A 26,896-nucleotide genomic window follows, 5' to 3' on the forward strand; every position below is an offset into this window, starting at 1 on the left:
AAAAGAGTGTGATATAAACGCTAACATTTTCTACATCATGATAGAATAATCAGCAGGTTAGAACGAGTGTGAATACCATTATTCATCTGACCTTCACCTATAAAGAAAATAACAGAAAGGATAATCTATGTACAATAACCTTTATCGTCTTTGCTGTGTGCGAGCTTTGGTTATACCCTGGTCAAAACGAGTTGACCTGGTTCGTCCAGTTTAAAAATTTAACGCAAGCACTGAGAAAGGAGCTGAAACGCGCGTTCCCTGGCGATTATAGTGGATGAAATTGTACAGGGTACAAAAAACTCTTACACCGGTTCCAGTGTGCGGAGCGTTTCACAGATGCGACCCATATGCAGGGTTCCAAAGTTCGCGAGGAAATCCCACCGTTATCGTCGATTCTGAAGTTTCTAGCGACATCGGTCGAGTATGTATTGATCAGGTGGGTATTAAGAATTCGGAAATAATCGTGTTATATCCCAACAGCCTCTAAAGCAGTGGTTATCTGCAGCTCTGCGTGCCCTCGTTATAACAACGCTCTCATCATCACACTTTCGTCGTATAGCCGACCACCTGCGTTTGTGGTGGTTTGGCGTTATCAGGAGATTTTTGAAGGATATAGCGAATGTTGGGGAATTTAAATTATCTATGGCTTGTGTTCATAGTTTGTGTTTTATTATAAGGCTTTTATCGTGATACATTTTGTGCCAAGCGGATTAACACCCAAAGAAGCATTCGTAAAATCTGATAATATACTGTTGAATAGCCACTCGAATGATAAACGCCACAAATAATGTACTGGAGTATATATTTCATTCTCAGCGTGTCATAACGATGATATTAGTTGTGTTTGATAGCAGAGCTCAGCGATATATTTGCCGTAATACACGTATTGAGAACGTTGACCGCATCGCCTGACAATGTGATGCCGGTGTCATGCACTGCGAGGACTCCGTCAGTTTTCCTGACGTCTGCGATGTCGTGTAACCAAGGTAACGGTGTGGGAAGTACTTGACGTCGTATCTGAAATGTTTCAAATGAATGCGGGACTAATGTCAAGCAAATTGGCACACGATTTCTACAGATACTAGCAGGATTACTTTACACCTTTCAAACACGAATTAAATGTATTTGTTTATAGTGTCACACTGAAATCTGTAATTATCTTATTTGAATTTATCAGTTAAATATTACACTAATGTTATTTAAAGCGAGGTGTTGGTAGTTGTTGCTCAGTTCACAAATTCTAGCAAGTGTTGTTTTCAAACCCTAAATTCAAAAGCAAATTTATTTGATTTTAAAGTCAATTTGATTATATAAATCTACCTGGTACGATGACCTTGATTAAAGACTGGTCATTTATTTGTGGGGTGGGGGTCGGGATGGGAGGGTGAGATTATCGGGGAGAGCATGTAAACAAATGACAGTGAAAGAGATGGGTGTGGCAGGGGGGAGAACACCACAATGTATCACAACCACGGGGTGCATGGAAAAATAACACATTTTTATTATTGTTTTGGATTAAGATAAAATGGAAATCTGCAAAGTACAATTTGTCCTTCATTTTTGGGGAAGGGCGTCATGAACAAATGTTACATGAATCGGTGGGGTTGGGGTGAGCAAAATATGATACAGCCCTCGGACCCCTCCCATCGTCAAGAGCTACAATACTGCTGATATAAGGGTAACGCTATTTTTCAGGGCATTATCATTTGCAGAAGCCCGAGCTCTTCCATTAACTGCCCGGCGAGGAGGGCTACCGTTGTTTTAACGAAAACGGATGGAATTTGTTATCAAATATAAAGAAACAACAATATGGTTTTGAAAAATTTACTGAATCAACACCAATGTCACTGGACCACTTTTACAAATATGGAAACGTCATCGAACAAACCAGATTACGTCACTATTGAACGTGTCGTCACCTATCCCTTTCCCATGAATTCTATGACGTCACCTAACAACGAGCGTGATAATGGCCCGTCGTCAAGCAATATGAGGGCATTATCAAGTTACACTGGCCCGCTCATTTCTGATAACGTGCGGGCGGTTTAATGATAATTCTACCCATTCTACCTATAATGCGACGTAAAGCAATATTCATTCATTTATTCATTAATTATTTATATTTCACTGAAAAAATGATCCGCAGAGCGATGTTTAGTTTGAGGTTACTGCTTTAAATGTACAGATGAATGTGTTACAATACAGTGTTAAATACTAGGGCTGGGACAGGCAACTCAGGTTTGTTTGTTGTTTGTTGTTTGTTGTTTGTTGTTTAACGCCACACTCAGCAGTATTCCAGCTATATGACGGCAGTCTGTAAAGAATTGAGTCTGGACCAGACAATCCAGTGATTGACAACATGAACATCTACCCACACAATTGGGATACGATGACATGCATCAACCAAGTCAGCGAGCCTGACCACCAGATCCTGTTAGTCGCCTCTAACGACAAGCAATCGCATTTTATGGCAAGGATGGGTTGCTGAAGACCTATTCTACCCTGGATCTTCACGGGTCGGGGTAACACAGGTACTGGGATGGTATCGGTTCTGAGATATACCCAGGTACCCACAGGACTACCCGGATCTGTGGTTCGTGATATGACGTATTGTTTAATCACAAAAATGATCTAGGACTATATGGTTAGACTACAAGTCAGTAATGTTCGCATTTCTTTCTGACTATGCACAGGGGCGGTCGTAGCCTAGTGGTTTAAAGCGTTCGCTCATCACACAGAACACCTGTGTTCGATTCTCGACATGGGTACAATGTGTGAAGCCCATTTCTGGTGTGCGCCGCCATGATATTGTTGGAATATTGCTAAAAGCGACGTAAAACAATACTCATTCACTCACTCTGAATGCACCCATTCCTTCTGACTGTATAAAGATAAAACTTCAGTCAAGTTCAGTTTCCTAATCGGACATTTTGTACCTATCTCTTGAGACCTACCGCTGGTACTCGGGTAGTGTCAGGTAATGGGGGGGGGGGGGGGGGGGGGGGGGTACCTCGGGTAGTGTCTGGTAATAGGGGGTGGGTACCTGGGTAGTGTCAGGTAATAGGGGGTGGGTACCCGAGTAGTGTCAGGTAATAGGGGGGTGGGTACCTGGGTATTGTCAGGTAATAGGGGGGTGGGTACCTGGGTAGTGTCAGGTAATAGGGGGTGGGTACCTGGGTAGTGTCAGGTAATAGGGGGTGGGTACCCGAGTAGTGTCAGGTAATAGGGGGGGTGGGGGTGGGGTACCCGGGTAGTTTCAGGTAATAGGGGGGGGGGGGTACCTGGGTAGTGTCAGGTAATAGGGGGGTGGGTACCCGGGTAGTGTCAGGTAATAGGGGGGGGGGGGTACCTGGGTATTGTCAGGTAATAGGGGGTGGGTACCCGAGTAGTGTCAGGTAATAGGGGGGGTGGGGGTGGGGTACCCGGGTAGTTTCAGGTAATAGGGGGGGGGGGTACCTGGGTAGTGTCAGGTAATAGGGGGGTGGGGGTACCCGGGTAGTGTCAGGTAATAGGGGGGTGGGTACCCAGGTAGTGTCAGGTAATAGGGGGTGGGTACCAGGGTAGTGTCAGGTAATAGGGGGTGGGTATCCGGGTAGTGTCAGGTAATAGGGGGTTGGGTACCTGGGTAGTGTCAGGTAATAGGGGGGGTGGGGGTACCTGGGTAGTGTCAGGTAATAGGGGGTGGGTATCTGGGTAGTGTCAGGTAATAGGGGGTTGGGTACCTGGGTAGTGTCAGGTAATAGGGGGGTGGGTACCCAGGTAGTGTCAGGTAATAGGGGGGCTGGGTGCTCGGGTAGTATCAGGTAATAGGGGGCTGGGTGCTCGGGTAGTGTCAGGTAATAGGGGGGTGGGTACCCGGGTAGTGTCAGGTAATAGGGGTTGGGTATCCGGGTAGTGTCAGGTAATAGGGGGGGGGTACCCGGGTAGTGTCAGGTAATAGGGGTTGGGTATCCGGGTAGTGTCAGGTAATAGGGTGGGTGGGTACCCAGGTAGTGTCAGGTAATAGGGGGGTGGGCACCCGAGTAGTGTCAGGTAATAGAGGGGTGGGCACCCGGGTAGTGTCAGGTAATAGGGGTTGGGTGCCCGGGTAGTGTCAGGTAATAGGGGGCTGGGTACCCGGGTAGTGTCAGGTAATAGGGGGCTGGGCACCCGGGTAGTAAATTTGAACTCGTCCCAGCCCTGTAGAATACCTCAGAGTATAAGGTAGCATGAACTTTAGAAAGTCACACTTTTGAAGAAATAATTGTTTCCCAGCAGTACCTGCCAAGGGCACTTAATTTGGAATTAAAGTTAAACACTGTTTGTTTTTTTAAACACTTTGTCGACGTAAAACATTTGAAGTAAATTTGATGTATGACTGAAATATAGGGCTGGCTGAAAAGATCGATAATCCGAATTATCTTCGATTGGAAGAAATATTAACTGAAAATTGTCATCGATAATATCTTACTCAAACTATTGTGATGAAATAAAGTTTTAATTTACCGAAGCAGGCTTGCTTTTGACCATTGCGAAGATGGCAAGCAACTGATTTTGTTATATCTTAAATGTCCACAAAGTAATCCATGCAAAAATGTGTCACCGCTCACCAGTGAGATATGTTGTTTTTTCTCTGAGCGTTTGCATATTTGATCAAAGTTACTTCTCTGATATTTATTGATAATTGATGGTTACTTAGTTAATGATTATCTATCTCTAAGATTTATTTCAATAGCCAGCCCAACTGAAATATTTCTCCCTTATGTTGAGATGAAAACTGATCCTTAACTCAAAGTGTGCTCGGATTGTTTATTGTTATTATTGTTTGACAGATGATCTTAACTCAAAGTGTGCTCGGATTGTTTATTATTATCATTGTTTGACAGATGATCTTAACTCAAAGTGTGCTTGGATTGTTTATTATTATTATTGTTTGACAGATGATCTTAACTCAAAGTGTGCTTGGATTGTTTATTATTATCATTGTTTGACAGATGATCTTAACTCAAAGTGTGCTTGGATTGTTTATTGTTATTATTGTTTGACAGATGATCTTAACTCAAAGTGTGCTTGGATTGTTTATTGTTATTATTGTTTGACAGATGATCTTAACTCAAAGTGTGCTTGGATTGTTTATTATTATCATTGTTTGACAGATGATCTTAACTCAAAGTGTGCTTGGATTGTTTATTGTTATTATTGTTTGACAGATGATCTTAACTCAAAGTGTGCTTGGATTGTTTATTGTTATTATTGTTTGACAGATGATCTTAACTCAAAGTGTGCTTGGATTGTTTATTATTATCATTGTTTGACAGATGATCTTAACTCAAAGTGTGCTCTGATTGTTTATTGTTATGATTGTTTGACAGATGATCTTAACTCAAAGTGTGCTTGGATTGTTTATTATTATCATTGTTTGACAGATGATCTTAACTCAAAGTGTGCTTGGATTGTTTATTATTATCATTGTTTGACAGATGATCTTAACTCAAAGTGTGCTTGGATTGTTTATTATTATTATTGTTTGACAGATGATCTTAACTCAAAGTGTGCTTGGATTGTTTATTGTTATTATTGTTTGACAGATGATCTTAACTCAAAGTGTGCTTGGATTGTTTATTGTTATTATTGTTTGACAGATGATCTTAACTCAAAGTGTGCTTGGATTGTTTATTATTATCATTGTTTGACAGATGATCTTAACTCAAAGTGTGCTTGGATTGTTTATTGTTATTATTGTTTGACAGATGATCTTAACTCAAAGTGTGCTTGGATTGTTTATTGTTATTATTGTTTGACAGATGATCTTAACTCAAAGTGTGCTTGGATTGTTTATTGTTATTATTGTTTGACAGATGATCTTAACTCAAAGTGTGCTTGGATTGTTTATTGTTATTATTGTTTGACAGATGATCTTAACTCAAAGTGTGCTTGGATTGTTTATTATTATTATTGTTTGACAGATGATCTTAACTCAAAGTGTGCTTGGATTGTTTATTATTATCATTGTTTGACAGATGATCTTAACTCAAAGTGTGCTTGGATTGTTTATTATTATTATTGTTTGACAGATGATCTTAACTCAAAGTGTGCTTGGATTGTTTATTGTTATTATTGTTTGACAGATGATCTTAACTCAAAGTGTGCTCGGATTGTTTATTATTATCATTGTTTGACAGATGATCTTAACTCAAAGTGTGCTTGGATTGTTTATTATTATTATTTTTTGACAGATGATCTTAACTCAAAGTGTGCTCGGATTGTTTATTGTTATCATTGTTTGACAGATGATCTTAACTCAAAGTGTGCTTGGATTGTTTATTATTATTATTGTTTGACAGATGATCTTAACTCAAAGTGTGCTTGGATTGTTTATTATTATCATTGTTTGACAGATGATCTTAACTCAAAGTGTGCTTGGATTGTTTATTATTATCATTGTTTGACAGATGATCTTAACTCAAAGTGTGCTCGGATTGTTTATTATTATCATTGTTTGACAGATGATCTTAACTCAAAGTGTGCTTGGATTGTTTATTATTATCATTGTTTGACAGATGATCTTAACTCAAAGTGTGCTTGGATTGTTTATTATTATCATTGTTTGACAGATGATCTTAACTCAAAGTGTGCTTGGATTGTTTATTATTATCATTGTTTGACAGATGATCTTAACTCAAAGTGTGCTTGGATTGTTTATTATTATCATTGTTTGACAGATGATCTTAACTCAAAGTGTGCTTGGATTGTTTATTATTATCATTGTTTGACAGATGATCTTAACTCAAAGTGTGCTTGGATTGTTTATTATTATCATTGTTTGACAGATGATCTTAACTCAAAGTGTGCTCGGATTGTTTATTATTATCATTGTTTGACAGATGATCTTAACTCAAAGTGTGCTTGGATTGTTTATTATTATTATTGTTTGACAGATGATCTTAACTCCAAGTGTGCTTGGATTGTTTATTATTATCATTGTTTGACAGATGATCTTAACTCAAAGTGTGCTTGGATTGTTTATTATTATTATTGTTTGACAGATGATCTTAACTCAAAGTGTGCTCGGATTGTTTATTATTATCATTGTTTGACAGATGATCTTAACTCAAAGTGTGCTTGGATTGTTTATTATTATCATTGTTTGACAGATGATCTTAACTCAAAGTGTGCTTGGATTGTTTATTATTATCATTGTTTGACAGATGATCTTAACTCAAAGTGTGCTTGGATTGTTTATTGTTATCATTGTTTGACAGATGATCTTAATTCAAAGTGTGCTCGGATTGTTTATTATTATCATTGTTTGACAGATGATCTTAACTCAAAGTGTGCTTGGATTGTTTATTATTATCATTGTTTGACAGATGATCTTAACTCAAAGTGTGCTTGGATTGTTTATTATTATTATTGTTTGACAGATGATCTTAACTCAAAGTGTGCTTGGATTGTTTATTATTATCATTGTTTGACAGATGATCTTAACTCAAAGTGTGCTCGGATTGTTTATTATTATCATTGTTTGACAGATGATCTTAACTCAAAGTGTGCTTGGATTGTTTATTATTATCATTGTTTGACAGATGATCTTAACTCAAAGTGTGCTTGGATTGTTTATTATTATCATTGTTTGACAGATGATCTTAACTCAAAGTGTGCTTGGATTGTTTATTATTATCATTGTTTGACAGATGATCTTAACTCAAAGTGTGCTTGGATTGTTTATTATTATTATTGTTTGACAGATGATCTTAACTCAAAGTGTGCTTGGATTGTTTATTATTATCATTGTTTGACAGATGATCTTAACTCCAAGTGTGCTTGGATTGTTTATTATTATCATTGTTTGACAGATGATCTTAACTCAAAGTGTGCTTGGATTGTTTATTATTATTATTGTTTGACAGATGATCTTAACTCAAAGTGTGCTTGGATTGTTTATTATTATCATTGTTTGATAGATGATCTTAACTCAAAGTGTGCTCGGATTGTTTATTATTATCATTGTTTGACAGATGATCTTAACTCAAAGTGTGCTCGGATTGTTTATTATTATCATTGTTTGACAGATGATCTTAACTCAAAGTGTGCTTGGATTGTTTATTATTATCATTGTTTGACAGATGATCTTAACTCAAAGTGTGCTTGGATTGTTTATTATTATCATTGTTTGACAGATGATCTTAACTCAAAGTGTGCTCGGATTGTTTATTGTTATTATTGTTTGACAGATGATCTTAACTCAAAGTGTGCTTGGATTGTTTATTATTATCATTGTTTGACAGATGATCTTAACTCAAAGTGTGCTTGGATTGTTTATTATTATCATTGTTTGACAGATGATCTTAACTCAAAGTGTGCTTGGATTGTTTATTATTATCATTGTTTGACAGATGATCTTAACTCAAAGTGTGCTCGGATTGTTTATTGTTATTATTGTTTGACAGATGATCTTAACTCAAAGTGTGCTTGGATTGTTTATTATTATCATTGTTTGACAGATGATCTTAACTCAAAGTGTGCTTGGATTGTTTATTGTTATCATTGTTTGACAGATGATCTTAACTCAAAGTGTGCTTGGATTGTTTATTATTATTATTGTTTGACAGATGATCTTGGATGAGGATGATGGAAATCTATGTCGTGGCTCTCCTCCCAGCTCTAGTCATGCTCACAGGTCAGTTCCCATGGCAACTGCATCACTACCTGCTTACTATAGGGAGCAGTTCAAAAGTCAACTATGCCTTATTAAAAAATAGTTTTTAGACGTTGACCCACATTTCACCCAGAGCCTCAATGTGAAAATGTTGACATTATCAAAGAGATTTTCAGAAACAAACATATAAGAGCCCGGGTTTCACAAGATGCGAACTGTTGCATACATTTTATTCCTACGAATAATTTTGGATGTAAATAATTTACTTTACAAATCCTGTCAGATGCCTAAAGAATATCTGTATTATGTATTTATCAAAGTTGTTGATTGCGTGTTACAAATAACTGACATTTATATTCTGGTAAAAAAAACACTCTTAGTCCAGAGTGTCAGTTGGGGATTTCCTTCAATCTAACATTGAAATCCCCATCCATAACATGGTTAAGGCGTTAAGTGTGTTCAATGACATAAAGCAATGAAATTCTCAGAAATCTTGCAGCAACACGTTGCCATCCTGGACGCCTATGAGAGCCCCACATGTTTCAATCAGAGTGCCCTTGACTTCAGAACGGAGGGACCCCTGTGAGAGCCCCACATGTTTCAATCAGAGTGCCCTTGACTTCAGAACGGAGGGACCCCTGTGAGAGCCCCACATGTTTCAATCAGAGTGCCCTTGACTTCAGACCGGAGGGACCCCTGTGAGAGCCCCACATGTTTCAATCAGAGTGCCCTTGACTTCAGACCGGAGGGACCCCTGTGAGAGCCCCACATGTTTCAATCAGAGTGCCTTCAGACCGCAGGGACCCCTGTGAGAGCCCCACATGTTTCAATCAGAGTGCCCTTGACTTCAGACCGGAGGGACCCCTGTGAGAGCCCCACATGTTTCAATCAGAGTGCCCATGACTTCAGACCGGAGGGACCCCTGTGAGAGCCCCACATGTTTCAATCAGAGTGCCCTTTACTTCAGACCGGAGGGACCCCTGTGAGAGCCCCACATGTTTCAATCAGAGTGCCCTTGACTTCAGACCGGAGGGACCCCTGTGAGAGCCCCACATGTTTCAATCAGAGTGCCCTTGACTTAAGAACGGAGGGACCCCTGTGAGAGCCCCACATATTTCAATCAGAGTGCCCTTGACTTCAGACCGGAGGGACCCATGTGAGAGCCCCACATGTTTCAATCAGAGTGCCCTTGACTTCAGAACGGAGGGACCCCTGTGAGAGCCCCACATGTTTCAATCAGAGTGCCCTTGACTTCAGACCGGAGGGACCCCTGTGAGAGCCCCACATGTTTCTATCAGAGTGCCCTTGACTTCAGAACGGAGGGACCCCTGTGAGAGCCCCACATGTTTCAATCAGAGTGCCCTTGACTTCAGAACGAAGGGACCCCTGTGAGAGCCCCACATGTTTCAATCTGAGTGCCCTTGACTTCAGACCGGAGGGACCCATGTGAGAGCCCCACATGTTTCAATCAGAGTGCCCTTGACTTCAGACAGGAGGGACCCCTGTGAGAGCCCCACATGTTTCAATCAGAGTGCCCTTGACTTCAGAACGGAGGGACCCCTGTGAGAGCCCCACATGTTTCAATCAGAGTGCCCTTGACTTCAGAACGGAGGGACCCCTGTGAGAGCCCCACATGTTTCAATCAGAGTGCCCTTGACTTCAGACCGGAGGGACCCCTGTGAGAGCCCCACATGTTTCAATCAGAGTGCCCATGACTTCAGAACAGAGGGACCCCTGTGAGAGCCCCACATGTTTCAATCAGAGTGCCCTTGACTTCAGAACGGAGGGACCCCTGTGAGAGCCCCACATGTTTCAATCAGAGTGCCCTTGACTTCAGAACGAAGGGACCCCTGTGAGAGCCCCACATGTTTCAATCAGAGTGCCCTTGACTTCAGAACGGAGGGACCCCTGTGAGAGCCCCACATGTTTCAATCAGAGTGCCCTTGACTTCAGAACGGAGGGACCCCTGTGAGAGCCCCACATGTTTCAATCAGAGTGCCCTTGACTTCAGAACGGAGGGACCCTTGTCATTACATCATTGTTTGTTTGTTTGTTGTTTAACGCCGCACTCAGCAACATTCCAGCTATATGAAGGCAGTCTGTAAATAATTGTGTCTGGACCAGACGATCCAGTGATTGACATCTTGAGCTGTTAATTTTAGCGTCATTGCATGAAGGTCATAGCAACATGGAAAGGTTGGGTTTGTCTCTTGGAAAATTTCCAGACCTGTTAACCTCCCCAACAGAAGGATTTTATAAATTGTAGCAGGATGACGAGGGGTACCTGGGGTTTCCTGCGTCCCGCGTTGGGTGTTATTCCACCATCAGATATATTCACTGACTCAGGTTCACCACTACAAGAGTAGGTCAAAAGTTGATGTCAGATACCATCATACTTCCATGTCAGAATGATGAGATCTGATTGGTCCACGTGATATTGATAAAATACTATGTATCCCGCCTTGGAAGGGAATATGTTTCTCAGTGGGGGAATAAATCTCTTATACCCCGCCAGGGGCACTACAGGCTGCACGTGGATTTCTGAGAGACAGAATAAATCACTCATGCCCCGCTTCCAAGTAAAAAAGCTGCACGTTTTTTTCGAGTCAATGGAAGTCAATTAACACAGAACAAGCTCACCAGCTCTTTTCTATCAAGTTTGAATCTGTTTCAATTATTTTACAATGTCATATTTAAACATGTTGGTAAGATAAATTCGTTGTAGCTGGATGACGAGAGGTACATGGGGTTTTATGTGTCCCGCGGTCGTTTTATACCACTCACCTCCGGCTCATAATAAAGAAGTTGACATCCATATATTTTCTTCCTCATAATGATGCTTTAATCAAGTGAGAGAAGTTAGTTTACTGCTGCAGTCCATATTCCAGCTGTATCACACGGCAAGTAATCAACACAAACAAGTGACTGATAGCTTGAGCAAGGACCCACATCGTCGGCAGAGTTACCATGTCTGACCTCCCAATCTCTCTGTGCCTTCCCTCACAATGAGACCATAGCTCCACGGGTGATATTACATTGAACACAATGAGACCATGGCTCCACGGGTGATATTACATTGAACACAATGAGACCATGGCTCCAAGGGTGATATTACATTGAACACAATGAGACCATGGCTCCAAGGGTGATATTACATTGAACACAATGAGACCATGGCTCCAAGGGTGATATTACATTGAACACAATGAGACCATGGCTCCACGGGTGATATTACATTGAACACAATGAGACCATGGCTCCACGGGTGATATTACATTGAACACAATGAGACCATGGCTCCACGGGTGATATTACATTGAACACAATGAGACCATGGCTCCACGGGTGATATTACATTGAACACAATGAGACCATAGCTCCACGGGTGATATTACATTGAACACAATGAGACCATGGCTCCAAGGGTGATATTACACTGAACACAATGAGACCATGGCTCCACGGGTGATATTACACTGAACACAATGAGACCATAGCTCCACGGGTGATATTACATTGAACACAATGAGACCATGGCTCCACGGGTGATATTACATTGAACACAATGAGACCATGGCTCCACGGGTGATATTACACTGAACACAATGAGACCATGGCTCCACGGGTGATATTACATTGAACACAATGAGACCATGGCTCCACGGGTGATATTACACTGAACACAATGAGACCATGGCTCCACGGGTGATATTACACTGAACACAATGAGACCATGGCTCCACGGGTGATATTACACTGAACACAATGAGACCATGGCTCCACGGGTGATATTACACTGAACACAATGAGACCATGGCTCCACGGGTGATATTACACTGAACACAATGAGACCATGGCTCCAAGGGTGATATTACACTGAACACAATGATGCCACATGTTTTTATGGCTGACAGAATTTAGCCAGCTTATTACTTTGGGTTAGTTAAAATAAATAAAAGATAATTGTCTCTGAATATTGTTTTCATTTGCAATTGGGTCAGATGGTTTAATGGGGAAGTCGAGGTCAGACAAACCAGTGGTTGACAGCATGAACACATATGACGTCATATGTTGGACGACATTATTTTGAGAGGGAAGTGTTTGGTAAATTGTTCCCCATAGATGAAGCTGGGCAACGCAGATAAGCGCAGTGGCCAAACAATCACATCCCAAAGTGGGAGAGATGTGACTATCCGTAGTAGGAGAAAAGGTACAGACAATTGACGTGAGGATTGTGAGAATATGTTGGAAATACCAAACTTAACCCACCTGTTTTCGTGAAATGGACTGTCCGACATTTCAGGTTTGGATTCTATTCTGGGAGTCATTATTAAATTTTGGGTAAATATTTTTAGAGTTTGTACATTTTATCAACATCCTTAAAGAGGCTGTACATAATGTTGATATCTCATATAAGAAATAAACAACTTGTGGTCGTTTATTATACACTAAAACAAGGCAGGGAGGTGCGCCCCTCATGTTTTAGATAAACGCCTCACACTCGTCGTCGATAGCAGTAACCAAAAATGCAAATGAAATCTTGTCAAAAAATGTTACTTTAATTTTGTATGATGTTTGTAGTATATCATTATATTCTCTTCCATCAAAGATGGAGAGTCCTGGAAAATATGAGTATGTACATACTATTTATATACAATGAGGCTGTTTACTTCAGTCAATCAAATCCATAAGCTGAAAAAAGGTAACTACTTGATAACGTGTCACCCCGATGACATAGAACTTTGTTCATGACATCAACCACTGGTTTATGGTTTGGCCCAGACTGGATTATTTACAAGCTGATGTCAAATGGCCGGAATGACATTGTGTGTTAGCTAGGGGTCCACATTAAGATTCTAGGGAAGACAGAATATTTCTGTTAATCTGTGCATATTGTCTTAAATATTTTTTTCTCTGAAAGACTGCACACTATTTGTCAGAGTAAAGTACAACATAATTTTTCCAGAAATTTTTGTAACAGATAATTATTGTAAAAACACTCTCTGGTCATCCTCCAAACATATGAAATGGCCACCCCCTTAGGCAAAAAAGGGTTGGTCTGGTAGCCTAGTTGTTGAAGTGTTAGCTTGTCACATCGAACACCAGGGTTTTAATCCAATTTCTGGTATCCCCGTGTGATATTGCTGGAATATTGCTAAAAGAGACGTAAACCTAAGCTCACTCACTCACACCAGACAACAAAAACACAATTAAGAAATAAGAAACAAACAAGATGATTATGTTTCTCGGAGCAGATGGCGCCACAACACGAATGTCCTGTAACCAGCATGGCTGTATTGGCCAGCCGTACAACATCACCTGTGACATCTCCGGGACAGTCGCAGCTGGGATCACGTGGAGGAGCCCCGGGGGTGAGGAGGTGATGACCTGCCCCCCTACCAGTGGGGAGTGTCGGGGCGTGGCAGGGTACAAGCTGGTCGTGGACACAGGCACCAGGCAGGTGCTCCAGGTGGAGGAGTTCTCCCCGGGGGCGGTGGGGAGGTGGGCGTGTCATGATGGCAGCACCCCACCCACCTCCTACTGTCAGTGTGGAGAACTTGGTAGATATTACTATTATTATTATTATTATTATTATTATTACCGTTGTTGTTGTTATTATTATCATCATTATTATTATCATCATCATTATCATAATTTATATTATTGTTGTTATTGTTATTATCATTATTATTATCATCATCATCATCATTATTATTAATATAATTATTATTATTATCGTCATCATCATCATTATTATTATTATTATTAATATTATTATTATTATTATTAATATCCATCCCACATTTTTTATTTCCAGAGTAACACTCATAAAGTGTTCAATATATCATCATAAAACTTTGTATAAATATTATGCATACACTGAACTGGTGCCTTTTACTATTCATGTGCTTTGTTTATTTTAAAAAAAAATGTTTTTGTTTCCACGGCAACTTACACTAAGATGAGTTTAGTGATCGTTTTTCGGCATAATTCATAAATAATTGATTATTTCCTCATGAAACTCTGTACATAAACTTGTTTGCTACATAGGAAATTTTAACTATTCTATTTTATTAGGTTCTACAAGTTCTTTTCGTTTTGAAACTATGTATAAATATCTGGCAAGTCCTGAGCCGGTGCATTTGCTCCTTTGGTCTATTTGTCAATTTTGAGTTTGCATTTCTAACAAATTGAACTTAAATTCAACATGTTGAAATGAAAGTTTCATCTTGAGGAGCACAAGTCATAAACCATTCAATGTTTTTTGATGAAACTTTGTATGCACATCAAGGTGTGTTCAGGTGAGCTGTTTCTCCGGAAACACTGTTCAGGAAGTTTTCACTATCTTTTGGAAATGAGATGAGATAAGCATTAAGTATGAGTCAGGATAAGTACAAATTATATGTTTACTTACAAAAGTATATTTTTGCTGTTATGAAATTGTGTTTTTGAGTTTAAAAAAATTGTTTGTAGCATTGCTCTCATATGAAACGTTAAGTCCAGTACTCTATCTTATTCCAGTCTTTGTTGAGCCGGACCCTGGTGTGTTAAGGGCACGCTTAGATTTATCTTTTGTACAAAGCACCTTGTGAGAATAGATATTATACAAAGCTATATTAATGTTCCTCAGCAATAGTAATCTCAACAAACAAGTTAAATTAACATACATACATACACGCTTATTTTACGGTATGTTTCATCTAACAAACTTGGTAATTCTGAAATTGAATACAGTGTTATCAATTTCAGTTAAGAGGAACAGAGAAAACTTTTGAAATTACAACCACTTCTTTTCTCTAGGTCATGGTCACATGTTTGAAGATGGATTAGAAGTACTCTGATTGTTGTAACACACCAAATGGCACACCTAAACATTTGGATAAATAACTTGTGACACATTTGAAAAACATAAATTATTTGCCTTGTTATTTAGTAATTTCTGTTCTCTAATAATCACCAGGGTGATAAATTTGTATGTTCTATATCTCAGTTTCGCCGGAGCTCAGTGGCCTGACTGCAAGTTGCATCCAGGAAGAGGAGAGCTTTGTGGTGGCATGTACAGGGTTGCAGAACCATGGGGCACCTGCTGTTGTCCTCACACTTAATGTAAGTACCAGAACCATGGGGCACCTGCTGTTGTCCTCACACTTAATGTAAGTACCAGAACCATGGGGCACCTGTTGTCCTCACACTTAATGTAAGTACCAGAACCATGGGGCACCTGCTGTTGTCCTCACACTTAATGTAAGTACCAGAACCATGGGGCACCTGCTGTTGTCCTCACACTTAATGTAAGTACCAGAACCATGGGGCACCTGTTGTTGTCCTCACACTTAATGTAAGTACCAGAACCATGGGGCACCTGCTCTTGTCCTCACACTGAATGTAAGTACCAGAACCATGGGGCACCTGTTGTCCTCACACTTAATGTAAGTACCAGAACCATGGGGCACCTGCTGTTGTCCTCACACTGAATGTAAGTACCAGAACCATGGGGCACCTGCTGTTGTCCTCACACTTAATGTAAGTACCAGAACCATGGGGCACCTGCTGTTGTCCTCACACTGAATGTAAGTACCAGAACCATGGGGCACCTGCTGTTGTCCTCACACTTAATGTAAGTACCAGAACCATGGGGCACCTGCTGTTGTCCTCACACTTAATGTAAGTACCAGAACCTTGGGGCACCTGTTGTTGTCCTCACACTGAATGTAAGTACCAGAACCATGGGGCACCTGCTGTTGTCCTCACACTTAATGTAAGTACCAGAACCATGGGGCACCTGCTGTTGTCCTCACACTTAATGTAAGTACCAGAACCATGGGGCACCTGTTGTCCTCACACTGAATGTAAGTACCAGAACCATGGGGCACCTGCTGTTGTCCTCACACTGAATGTAAGTACCAGAACCATGGGGCACCTGTTGTCCTCACACTTAATGTAAGTACCAGAACCATGGGGCACCTGCTGTTGTCCTCACACTTAATGTAAGTACCAGAACTATGGGGCACCTGTTGTTGTCCTCACACTGAATGTAAGTACCAGAACCATGGGGCACCTGCTGTTGTCCTCACACTGAATGTAGTACCAGAACCATGGGGCACCTGTTGTCCTCACACTTAATGTAGTACCAGAACAATGGGGCACCTGTTGTTGTCCTCACACTGAATGTAAGTACCAGAACTATGGGGCAGCTGTTGTCCTCACACTGAATGTAAGTACCAGAACCATGGGGCACCTGCTGTTGTCCTCACACTTAATGTAAGTACCAGAACCATGGGGCACCTGCTCTTGTCCTCACACTGAATGTAAGTACCAGAACCATGGGGCACCTGCTGTTGTCCTCACACTGAATGTAAGTACCAGAACCTTGGGGCACCTGCTGTTGTCCTCACACTTAATGTAAGTACCAGAACCATGGGGCACCTGCTGTTGTCCTCACACTTAATGTAAGTACCAGAACCATGGGGCACCTGTTGTTGTCCTCACACTTAATGTAAGTACCAGAACCATGGGGCACCTGTTGTCCTCACACTAAATGTAAGTACCAGAACCATGGGGCACCTGTTGTCCTCACACTTAATGTAAGTACCAGAACCATGGGGCACCTGCTGTTGTCCTCACACTTAATGTAAGTACCAGAACCATGGGGCACCTGTTGTCCTCACACTTAATGTAAGTACCAGAACCATGGGGCACCTGTTGTTGTCCTCACACTGAATGTAAGTACCAGAACCATGGGGCACCTGCTGTTGTCCTCACACTTAATGTAAGTACCAGAACCATGGAGCACCTGCAGTTGTCCTCACACTGAATGTAAGTACCAGAACCATGGGGCACCTGCTGATGTCCTCACACTGAATGTAAGTACCAGAACCATGGGGCACCTGCTGTTGTCCTCACACTGAATGTAAGTACCAGAACCATGGGGCACCTGCTGTTGTCCTCACACTGAATGTAAGTACCAGAACCATAGGGCACCTGCTCTTGTCCTCACACTGAATGTAAGTACCAGAACCATGGGGCACCTGCTGTTGTCCTCACACTGAATGTAAGTACCAGAACCATAGGGCACCTGCTCTTGTCCTCACACTGAATGTAAGTACCAGAACCATGGGGCACCTGCTGTTGTCCTAACACTGAATGTAAATACTAGAACCATGGGGCACCTGCTGTTGTCCTCACACTTAATGTAAGTACCAGAACCATGGGGCACCTGCTGTTGTCCTCACACTGAATGTAAGTACCAGAACCATGGGGCACCTGTTGTCCTCACACTTAATGTAAGTACCAGAACCATGGGGCACCTGCTGTTGTCCTCACACTGAATGTAAGTACCAGAACCATGGGGCACCTGCTGTTGTCCTCACACTGAATGTAAGTACCAGAACCATAGGTCACCTGCTCTTGTCCTCACACTGAATGTAAGTACCAGAACCATGGGGCACCTGCTGTTGTCCTCACACTGAATGTAAATACTAGAACCATGGGGCACCTGCTGTTGTCCTCACACTTAATGTAAGTACCAGAACCATGGGGCACCTGCTGTTGTCCTCACACTTAATGTAAGTACCAGAACTATGGGGCACCTGTTGTTGTCCTCACACTGAATGTAAGTACCAGAACCATGGGGCACCTGCTGTTGTCCTCACACTGAATGTAAGTACCAGAACCATGGGGCACCTGCTGTTGTCCTCACACTGAATGTAAGTACCAGAACCATAGGTCACCTGCTCTTGTCCTCACACTGAATGTAAGTACCAGAACCATGGGGCACCTGCTGTTGTCCTCACACTGAATGTAAATACTAGAACCATGGGGCACCTGCTGTTGTCCTCACACTTAATGTAAGTACCAGAACCATGGGGCACCTGCTGTTGTCCTCACACTTAATGTAAGTACCAGAACTATGGGGCACCTGTTGTTGTCCTCACACTGAATGTAAGTACCAGAACCATGGGGCACCTGCTGTTGTCCTCACACTTAATGTAAGTACCAGAACTATGGGGCACCTGTTGTTGTCCTCACACTTAATGTAAGTACCAGAACCATGGGGCACCTGTTGTCCTCACACTGAATGTAAGTACCAGAACCATGGGGCACTTGCTGTTGTCCTCACACTTAATGTAAGTACCAGAACCTTGGGGCACCGCGCTGTTGTCCTCACACTTAATGTAAGTACCAGAACCATGGGGCACCTGCTGTTGTCCTCACACTTAATGTAAGTACCAGAACCATGGGGCACCTGCTGTTGTCCTCACACTGAATGTAAGTACCAGAACCTTGGGGCACCTGCTGTTGTCCTCACACTGAATGTAAGTACCAGAACCATGGGGCACCTGTTGTTGTCCTCACACTTAATGTAAGTACCAGAACCATGGGGCACCTGGTGTTGTCCTCACACTGAATGTAAGTACCAGAACCATGGGGCACCTGCTGTTGTCCTCACACTGAATGTAAATACTAGAACCATGGGGCACCTGCTGTTGTCCTCACACTTAATGTAAGTACCAGAACCATGGGGCACCTGTTGTTGTCCTCACACTTAATGTAAGTACCAGAACCATGGGGCACCTGTTGTCCTCACACTTAATGTAAGTACCAGAACCATGGGGCACCTGTTGTTGTCCACACACTTAATGTAAGTACCAGAACCATGGGGCACCTGCTGTTGTCCTCACACTGAATGTAAGTACCAGAACCATGGGGCACCTGTTGTTGTCCTCACACTTAATGTAAGTACCAGAACCATGGGGCACCTGTTGTTGTCCTCACACTGAATGTAAGTACCAGAACCATGGGGCACCTGCTGTTGTCCTCACACTTAATGTAAGTACCAGAACCATGGGGCACCTGTTGTTGTCCTCACACTTAATGTAAGTACCAGAACCATGGGGCACCTGTTGTCCTCACACTTAATGTAAGTACCAGAACCATGGGGCACCTGCTGTTGTCCTCACACTGAATGTAAGTACCAGAACCATGGGGCACCTGTTGTCCTCACACTTAATGTAAGTACCAGAACCATGGGGCACCTGCTGTTGTCCTCACACTTAATGTAAGTACCAGAACCATGGGGCACCTGTTGTTGTCCTCACACTGAATGTAAGTACCAGAACCATGGGGCACCTGTTGTTGTCCTCACACTTAATGTAAGTACCAGAACCATGGGGCACCTGTTGTCCTCACACTTAATGTAAGTACCAGAACCATGGGGCACCTGTTGTTGTCCTCACACTTAATGTAAGTACCAGAACCATGGGGCACCTGCTGTTGTCCTCACACTGAATGTAAGTACCAGAACCATGGGGCACCTGCTGTTGTCCTCACACTGAATGTAAGTACCAGAACCATGGGGCACCTGCTGTTGTCCTCACACTGAATGTAAGTACCATAACCATGGGGCACCTGTTGTTGTCCTCACACTGAATGTAAGTACCAGAACCATGGGGCACCTGATGTCCTCACACTTAATGTAAGTACCAGAACCATGGGGCACCTGCTGTTGTCCTCACACTTAATGTAAGTACCAGAACCATGGGGCACCTGTTGTTGTCCTCACACTTAATGTAAGTACCAGAACCATGGGGCACCTGCTGTTGTCCTCACACTGAATGTAAGTACCAGAACCATGGGGCACCTGCTCTTGTCCTCACACTGAATGTAAGTACCAGAACCATGGGGCACCTGTTGTTGTCCTCACACTTAATGTAAGTACCAGAACCATGGGGCACCTGTTGTCCTCACACTTAATGTAAGTACCAGAACCTTGGGGCACCTGCTCTTGTCCTCACACTTAATGTAAGTACCAGAACCATGGGGCACCTGTTGTCCTCACACTGAATGTAAGTACCAGAACCATGGGGCACCTGTTGTTGTCCTCACACTGAATGTAAGTACCAGAAGCATGGGGCACCTGCTGTTGTCCTCACACTTAATGTAAGTACCAGAACCATGGGGCACCTGCTGTTGTCCTCACACATAATGTAGTACCAGAACCATGGGGCACCTGCTGTTGTCCTCACACTGAATGTAAGTACCAGAACCATGGGGCACCTGTTGTCCTCACACTGAATGTAAGTACCAGAACCATGGGGCACCTGCTGTTGTCCTCACACTGAATGTAAGTACCAGAACCTTGGAGCACCTGTTGTTGTCCTCACACTGAATGTAAGTACCAGAACCATGGGGCACCTGCTGTTGTCCTCACACTGAATGTAAGTACCAGAACCATGGGGCACCTGCTGTTGTCCTCACACTGAATGTAAGTACCAGAACCTTGGAGCACGTGCTGTCGTCCTCACACTTAATGTAAGTACCAGAACCATGGGGCACCTGCTGTTGTCCTCACACTTAATGTAAGAACCAGAACCATGGGGCACCTGCTGTTGTCCTCACACTGAATGTAAGTACCAGAACCATGTGGCACCTGCTGATGTCCTCACACTTAATGTAAGTAGTAGAACCTTGGGGCACCTGCTCTTGTCCTCACACTGAATGTAAGTACCAGAACCATGGGGCACCTGCTGTTGTCCTCACACTGAATGTAAGTACCAGAACCATGGGGCACCTGTTGTTGTCCTCACACTGAATGTAAGTACCAGAACCTTGGGGCACCTGCTGTTGTCCTCACACTTAATGTAAGTACCAGAACCATGGGGCACCTGGTGTTGTCCTCACACTGAATGTAAGTACCAGAACCTTGGGGCACCTGTTAATACAGCAGAATGCCAAAGTGAAGCAACAAAGTTTTGGGACCTGTGAAGATCCGGGGTAGAAAAGGTCTTGAACAACCCATGCTTGCTGGTAAAGGTAACTGTGCTTGCTAACGGGATCAGGTGATCAGGCTCACTGACTTGGTTGAAGCATGTCATAGATCCCAATTGCGTGGATCGATGCTCATGATATCAATCACTGGATTGTCTAGTCCAGGCTCATTTATTTACAGTCCACCGTCATATGTTTGGAATATTGCTGAGTGTGGCAATAAACAACCAACCAACCAACACAGTTTTTGAGGGACCAACTGGAAGGCATGAAGCTTATTTTGTAACAGATGAGATTATCAGCTGGGAACACTGCTTTTATGATTGGCGTTAGGGCCCAGTCACACATTCAGGATTTTTACGTCCGTCCTTGATGGGACCATTCCTGATTAGAATTTGTCAAAAGTCTGATCAAGATCCTGTAATTCGTGGCGGGAAATTCACAAATTTGTAAAAACATTTATTTAATCACAACAACAATCAAATATTGTTCAGGAAGCATCTCGATTCAGCTGTTTCCAGCGGAATTTGTCCTGATTCTTCCATTCTCAATCCGAATCTGATCCAATTTGTATATTCCGCATGGTAAAAAACGACCGAATCTGTCCCGACAGCATCCCAATTCTCCCAAATGTGATCAGACAGAGATGGACAGTGACTGGACAGTTGACCGACAAAGACCGTTCGCATTCGGCAAGATCTGGTTGCAATCTGGACTCAATCGACAAGAAACGGCGATAAACAATTCATGCCCGTTCATCACGACAGCTTCCCGATCCACAGGACACCGCCACACAACACAGGACATTGTTACCATTTTGATCTGCAGAGCTCCAGATAAGCTTTTGGTGTTGTGGGTATTTTACACATGCATTTAAAAATCATTGGGTATCAGTAATTCTATCTGGGTATTCAAATTTCTGTTACCCACTAGTTTTTACCTGTGGGTATTTAAGTTAAATATTTATAAACACTATATATCTAGTCCCTCCAAACTGGTGTCGTGTGGGTTTGAGAGCTTTATAGGACTAAAAAATACCATGATACTTCCACAAGAAAGTGTGATGGCAAATGATGATGATGTAACTGTCATCGTGGAGTTTGGCAAGGTTGACGGAATGCCCGTCTATAATTTCAAAATAAGTTGCAGATTTGCTAATCAAATACGCAGGTTTACTTCACAATATTTTGATGATACGCACAAGTTTTATTTTGTAGCGTATCTGTAATGTTCATTGCGTAGGTGATTGCGCTGCCTAGCTGATCTCAAACAGGAGCCATAGTCGGCACTGTGTGAACGCCTTAGTAGATCTCGAAAGAAGATTGTACTCCAGCTTATATACTTAGTTTGAAATGTCAGGTAGTTACTTGGCAAAACCAATCTATTATGTATGTATTAATGGTGTTTTAGCCAACACAATGTCTAATATTAGGGAAATATTTTGGGTGTTTCAGGGAAGCACTTTTGCTGAGTCGACATCAGTTGGTTCTAGTCTCTCCATGAAGGACACCAAGCTGAATGGAGAGGTCTTCATGTGCTCAGTAACTGGAGCAGCTACTGTGTGCCTTGATGCCAGCACTGTCACACAGATATACACGACATGCCCAGGTCAGTACCTCCAGCACTGTCACACAGATATACACGACGTGCCCAGGTCAGTACCTCCAGCACTGTCACACAGATATACATGACATGCCCAGGTCAGTACCTCCAGCACTGTCACACAGATATAAACAACGTGCCCAGGTCAGTACCTCCAGCACTGTTACACAGATATACAGGACATGCCCAGGTCAGTACCTCCAGCACTGTCACACGGATATCCACGACATGCCCAGGTCAGTACCTCCAGCACTGTCACACAGATATACATGACATGCCCAGGTCAGTACAGCCAGCTCTGTCACACAGATATAAACGACGTGCCCAGGTCAGTACCTCAATCACTGTCACACAGATATACACGACATGCCCATGTCAGTACCTCCAGCACTGTCACACAGATATACATGACATGCCCAAGTCAGTACCTCCAGCACTGTCACACAGATATACACGACATGCCCAGGTCAGTACCTCCAGCACTGTCACGCAGATACACACGACGTGCCCAGGTCAGTACCTCCAGCACTGTCACACAGATATACACAACATGCCCAGTTCAGTACAGCCAGCACTGTCACACAGATATACACGACATGCCCAGTTCAGTACAGCCAGCACTGTCACACAGATATACACGACGTGCCCAGGTCAGTACCTCCAGCACTGTCACACAGATATACACGACGTGCCCAGGTCAGTACCTCCAGCACTGTCACACAGATATACACGACGTGCCCAGGTCAGTACCTCCAGCACTGTCACACAGATATACACGACGTGCCCAGGTCAGAACAGCCAGCACTGTCACACAGATATACACGACGTGCCCAGGTCAGAACAGCCAGCACTGTCACACAGATATACACGACGTGCCCATGTCAGTACAGCCAGCACTGTCACACAGATATACCCGACATGCCCAGGTCAGTACCTCCAGCACTGTCACACAGATATACACGACGTGCCCAGGTCAGTACCTCCAGCACTGTCACACAGATATACCCGACATGCCCAGGTCAGTACCTCCAGCACTGTCACACAGATATACCCGACATGCCCAAGTCAGTACCTCCAGCACTGTCACACAGATATACACGACATGCCCAGGTCAGTACCTCAAGCACTGTCACACAGATATACCCGACATGCCCAGGTCAGTACCTCCAGCACTGTCACACAGATATACCCGACATGCCCAGGTCAGTACCTCCAGCACTGTCACACAGATATACAAGACATGCCTACATCAGTACAGCCAGCACTGTCACACAGATATACACGACATGCCCAGGTCAGTTCCTCAAGCACTGTCACACAGATATACCCGACATGCCCAGGTCAGTACCTCCAGCACTGTCACACAGATATACACGACATGCCTACCTCAGTACAGCCAGCACTGTCACACAGATATACACAACGTGCCCAGCGCCAGCTTGGACCCTCGCAATTCACAACCCAACACAGGTATTCCAATATACTTGTAGCTTTACTTCTCAGTAATGGCCAAACAACATGTGAGGAGAAGACGACACAAGCCAAGGGAGGTAACTCTCCCACTACCTAGGCAGTCTGCCGCTAAACATAAACAACGGTCGCCAACCACACTGGCGCAACCTCCTTTTTTCTTTGTAACACATTACCTGATATGGGTTACTATTAAAGTCTCATACTGTCATAAACAATACCAAAAATAACTGGTCACAATAAAACTTAAAACCTGATGTAGATATCCTTGACATCACGTGATATAAGCTGATACGACACCATAACTATAGCCTAAATGTGAAAAGGTATCCAGACACAGTTGATGGACATAGCAACATAAACATGTTAGAAATCGGTTACATAGTCGTTGAGGTGTTGAGGTGGTCGCCGTGCACGGATTGACCTCCTTTGTGCACTGACTGGAGTTGAATACACGGTATCATCAGTGTCATCTGTATTCACAATGTCATTGTCACTAACATTTTCACGCAAGGAGTCCTGATTATCAAGAGGAGGATGTTCTGGTGGGTTGACTAAAATGTCTTGGTCATGGTATGGTTCATTTAGCACTGGGGGAACGATGGGAAGGGTAGGTGGTTCAGTCCTTTGGGGAACAGTATCTATCTCACCATCAGAAGACTCATCGCACACATATTGCTGAGGAAGTCCACTTGACCGTTCATGTTGACATGGAACTCTGAAGCACTCTGATTTTTTTACTCTATATGATGTGCTTCGAAGTTGGGAACCCACAAACTTCTGAATGTTGCACCATTCACCATCGTTAACAACCACAAGGTATCGATCTCGTGACCGTGATTTATTACGATCTGCATGTAGATATACCAGGTCACCAATGCTGATGTTAGGGGTGGGCAGGCTAGGGATATGGGCTTTAGACATCTCACTGTGTAGGTGATTGGTAGTTCGCCGGTGATGTTGGTCAAGGATCAATTTTCTGTCTCCAACGGGTATTTGGTGGTTGTTAAATTGATCTCTTTGTGTCCACATTTCCCTGGCGGATAACCCTCTGGATCGGATGCGAGAATTTAGTTGAGCAGTGGCTATAGCTAGGGTTATAGGTGTGACCGACCCCCCCAAAGGATCAATTTTTAACAATTCCAGCTCCAGCTCTTGAATAGCTTGCTCGGCTACGGGATTCTTGTTCTTGTTCTTTATTCGACCAATTTCAATGCAAAGACGTTGACTTCGGAGAAGGTCATCTTGAACTAAGGCCTTAAACCCTGGAGCTGGGTCTGTTCTGATGACCGCCGGGGGTCCATCTAATGGTCTCATCTCAATACTTAGGCGAATCAAAGCCTCACGTAGGGTTCCCTTTTGCTCATTTTCAATGGCACATGTACAGGTGAAAGATGTGACACATTCTCTCAACACAAGTATGAGTTGTCGTTCTCTTTTTATTACATCTGCAGCAAACGCGGCTCCAATGATCTCTGGGGGATCAGTAGATGACTGAGCCACAACTGTGTGGGGAACCTGTTGAAGAGATGTACAGTGATAACATCGGCTTGAAACTTTAGTTATTGCTTGATCCATGTCCAAAGCATAGAAGTAGCGGTTCACAACGAGTTTCAACTGGTGGGCAGAAGGATGATTTAACTGGATGTGCATTGCAGTCAGTAATCCATCCAAGACTTGTCGTGGAATGACGATGCACTCTCTGATGGTAACAAGGGGCTCATTTCTTTGAATCACCAACACACCATCTTTGGCGATGGTCACAGACTGTAGATAACGTTTTACGTCTTTAACATCAGTTTGTTTCTTGGATGGGCGAGTGCCCTGTATGAGATGAGCATGTGTGCGTCTGAGATCAGAACACTCTGACTGGATGGCGAGCCATGCATTCCTGTTGGTGTATGGCAGTTTAGATTTCCCTGACATGATGTCCTGAACAGAAGTACCACGTACCGTACAGTCCTCAGTTTGACGAATGAATGAGCAAATCTGACACAGGGGCTCGTCACACTTGGATGCATTTCTACTGGCAAAATCAGATGGAATATTTGCAGAACCACTGAGATGGCGAACAGAGGCCTGGTATCTACTCACTGTCGACAAAAAGGTAGACACTCTGGGGCTTGCTGAAAACTCTCCACGACACAACTTTTCATATGCTTGAACACATGGTTTACTGTCAGTCAGGATACATGCTTGTAGGCTTGACTGTACAAGGTAAGGACTAAAGTGCTTGGTGGCAACAGCTATAGATAGTGCTTCTATTTCACACGGTAGCCATGTCATTTGACGCTGGCGCAGTTTGGCACTGAAGAAACCAGCGAGGAGAGTACTGTTGTTCCTTGTAATGTAGAGAGTAGCACCTATGCCATGGTTTTTCACTGCTCCATCTGTAACGATCCATAGCTGGTCATCCCT

General features: G+C 43.0%; 1 protein-coding gene across 3 annotated transcripts in view; it reads left to right on the top strand.

Moving 5' to 3' along the window:
- The first annotated feature begins 320 nt into the window (after window positions 1-320).
- LOC124128723 overlaps window positions 321-26,896 on the top strand; it is a 40,964-nt gene continuing 14,388 nt past the window's right edge. For all 3 annotated transcript variants that reach the window (XM_048398682.1, XM_048398683.1, XM_048398684.1), the window contains exons 1-5: window positions 321-436; window positions 8,592-8,659; window positions 13,894-14,199; window positions 15,630-15,745; window positions 22,861-23,014. In XM_048398682.1, coding sequence (XP_048254639.1) covers window positions 8,602-8,659; window positions 13,894-14,199; window positions 15,630-15,745; window positions 22,861-23,014 — 634 coding nt within the window. In that variant the 5' untranslated portion in view covers window positions 321-436; window positions 8,592-8,601. The remainder of the gene's footprint in view (window positions 437-8,591; window positions 8,660-13,893; window positions 14,200-15,629; window positions 15,746-22,860; window positions 23,015-26,896) is intronic.

This window comes from Haliotis rufescens, unplaced genomic scaffold (genome assembly GCF_023055435.1).
Source record: "Haliotis rufescens isolate VD_foot unplaced genomic scaffold, xgHalRufe1.0.p SCAF_182, whole genome shotgun sequence".
Lineage (NCBI taxonomy): Eukaryota > Metazoa > Mollusca > Gastropoda > Lepetellida > Haliotidae > Haliotis > Haliotis rufescens.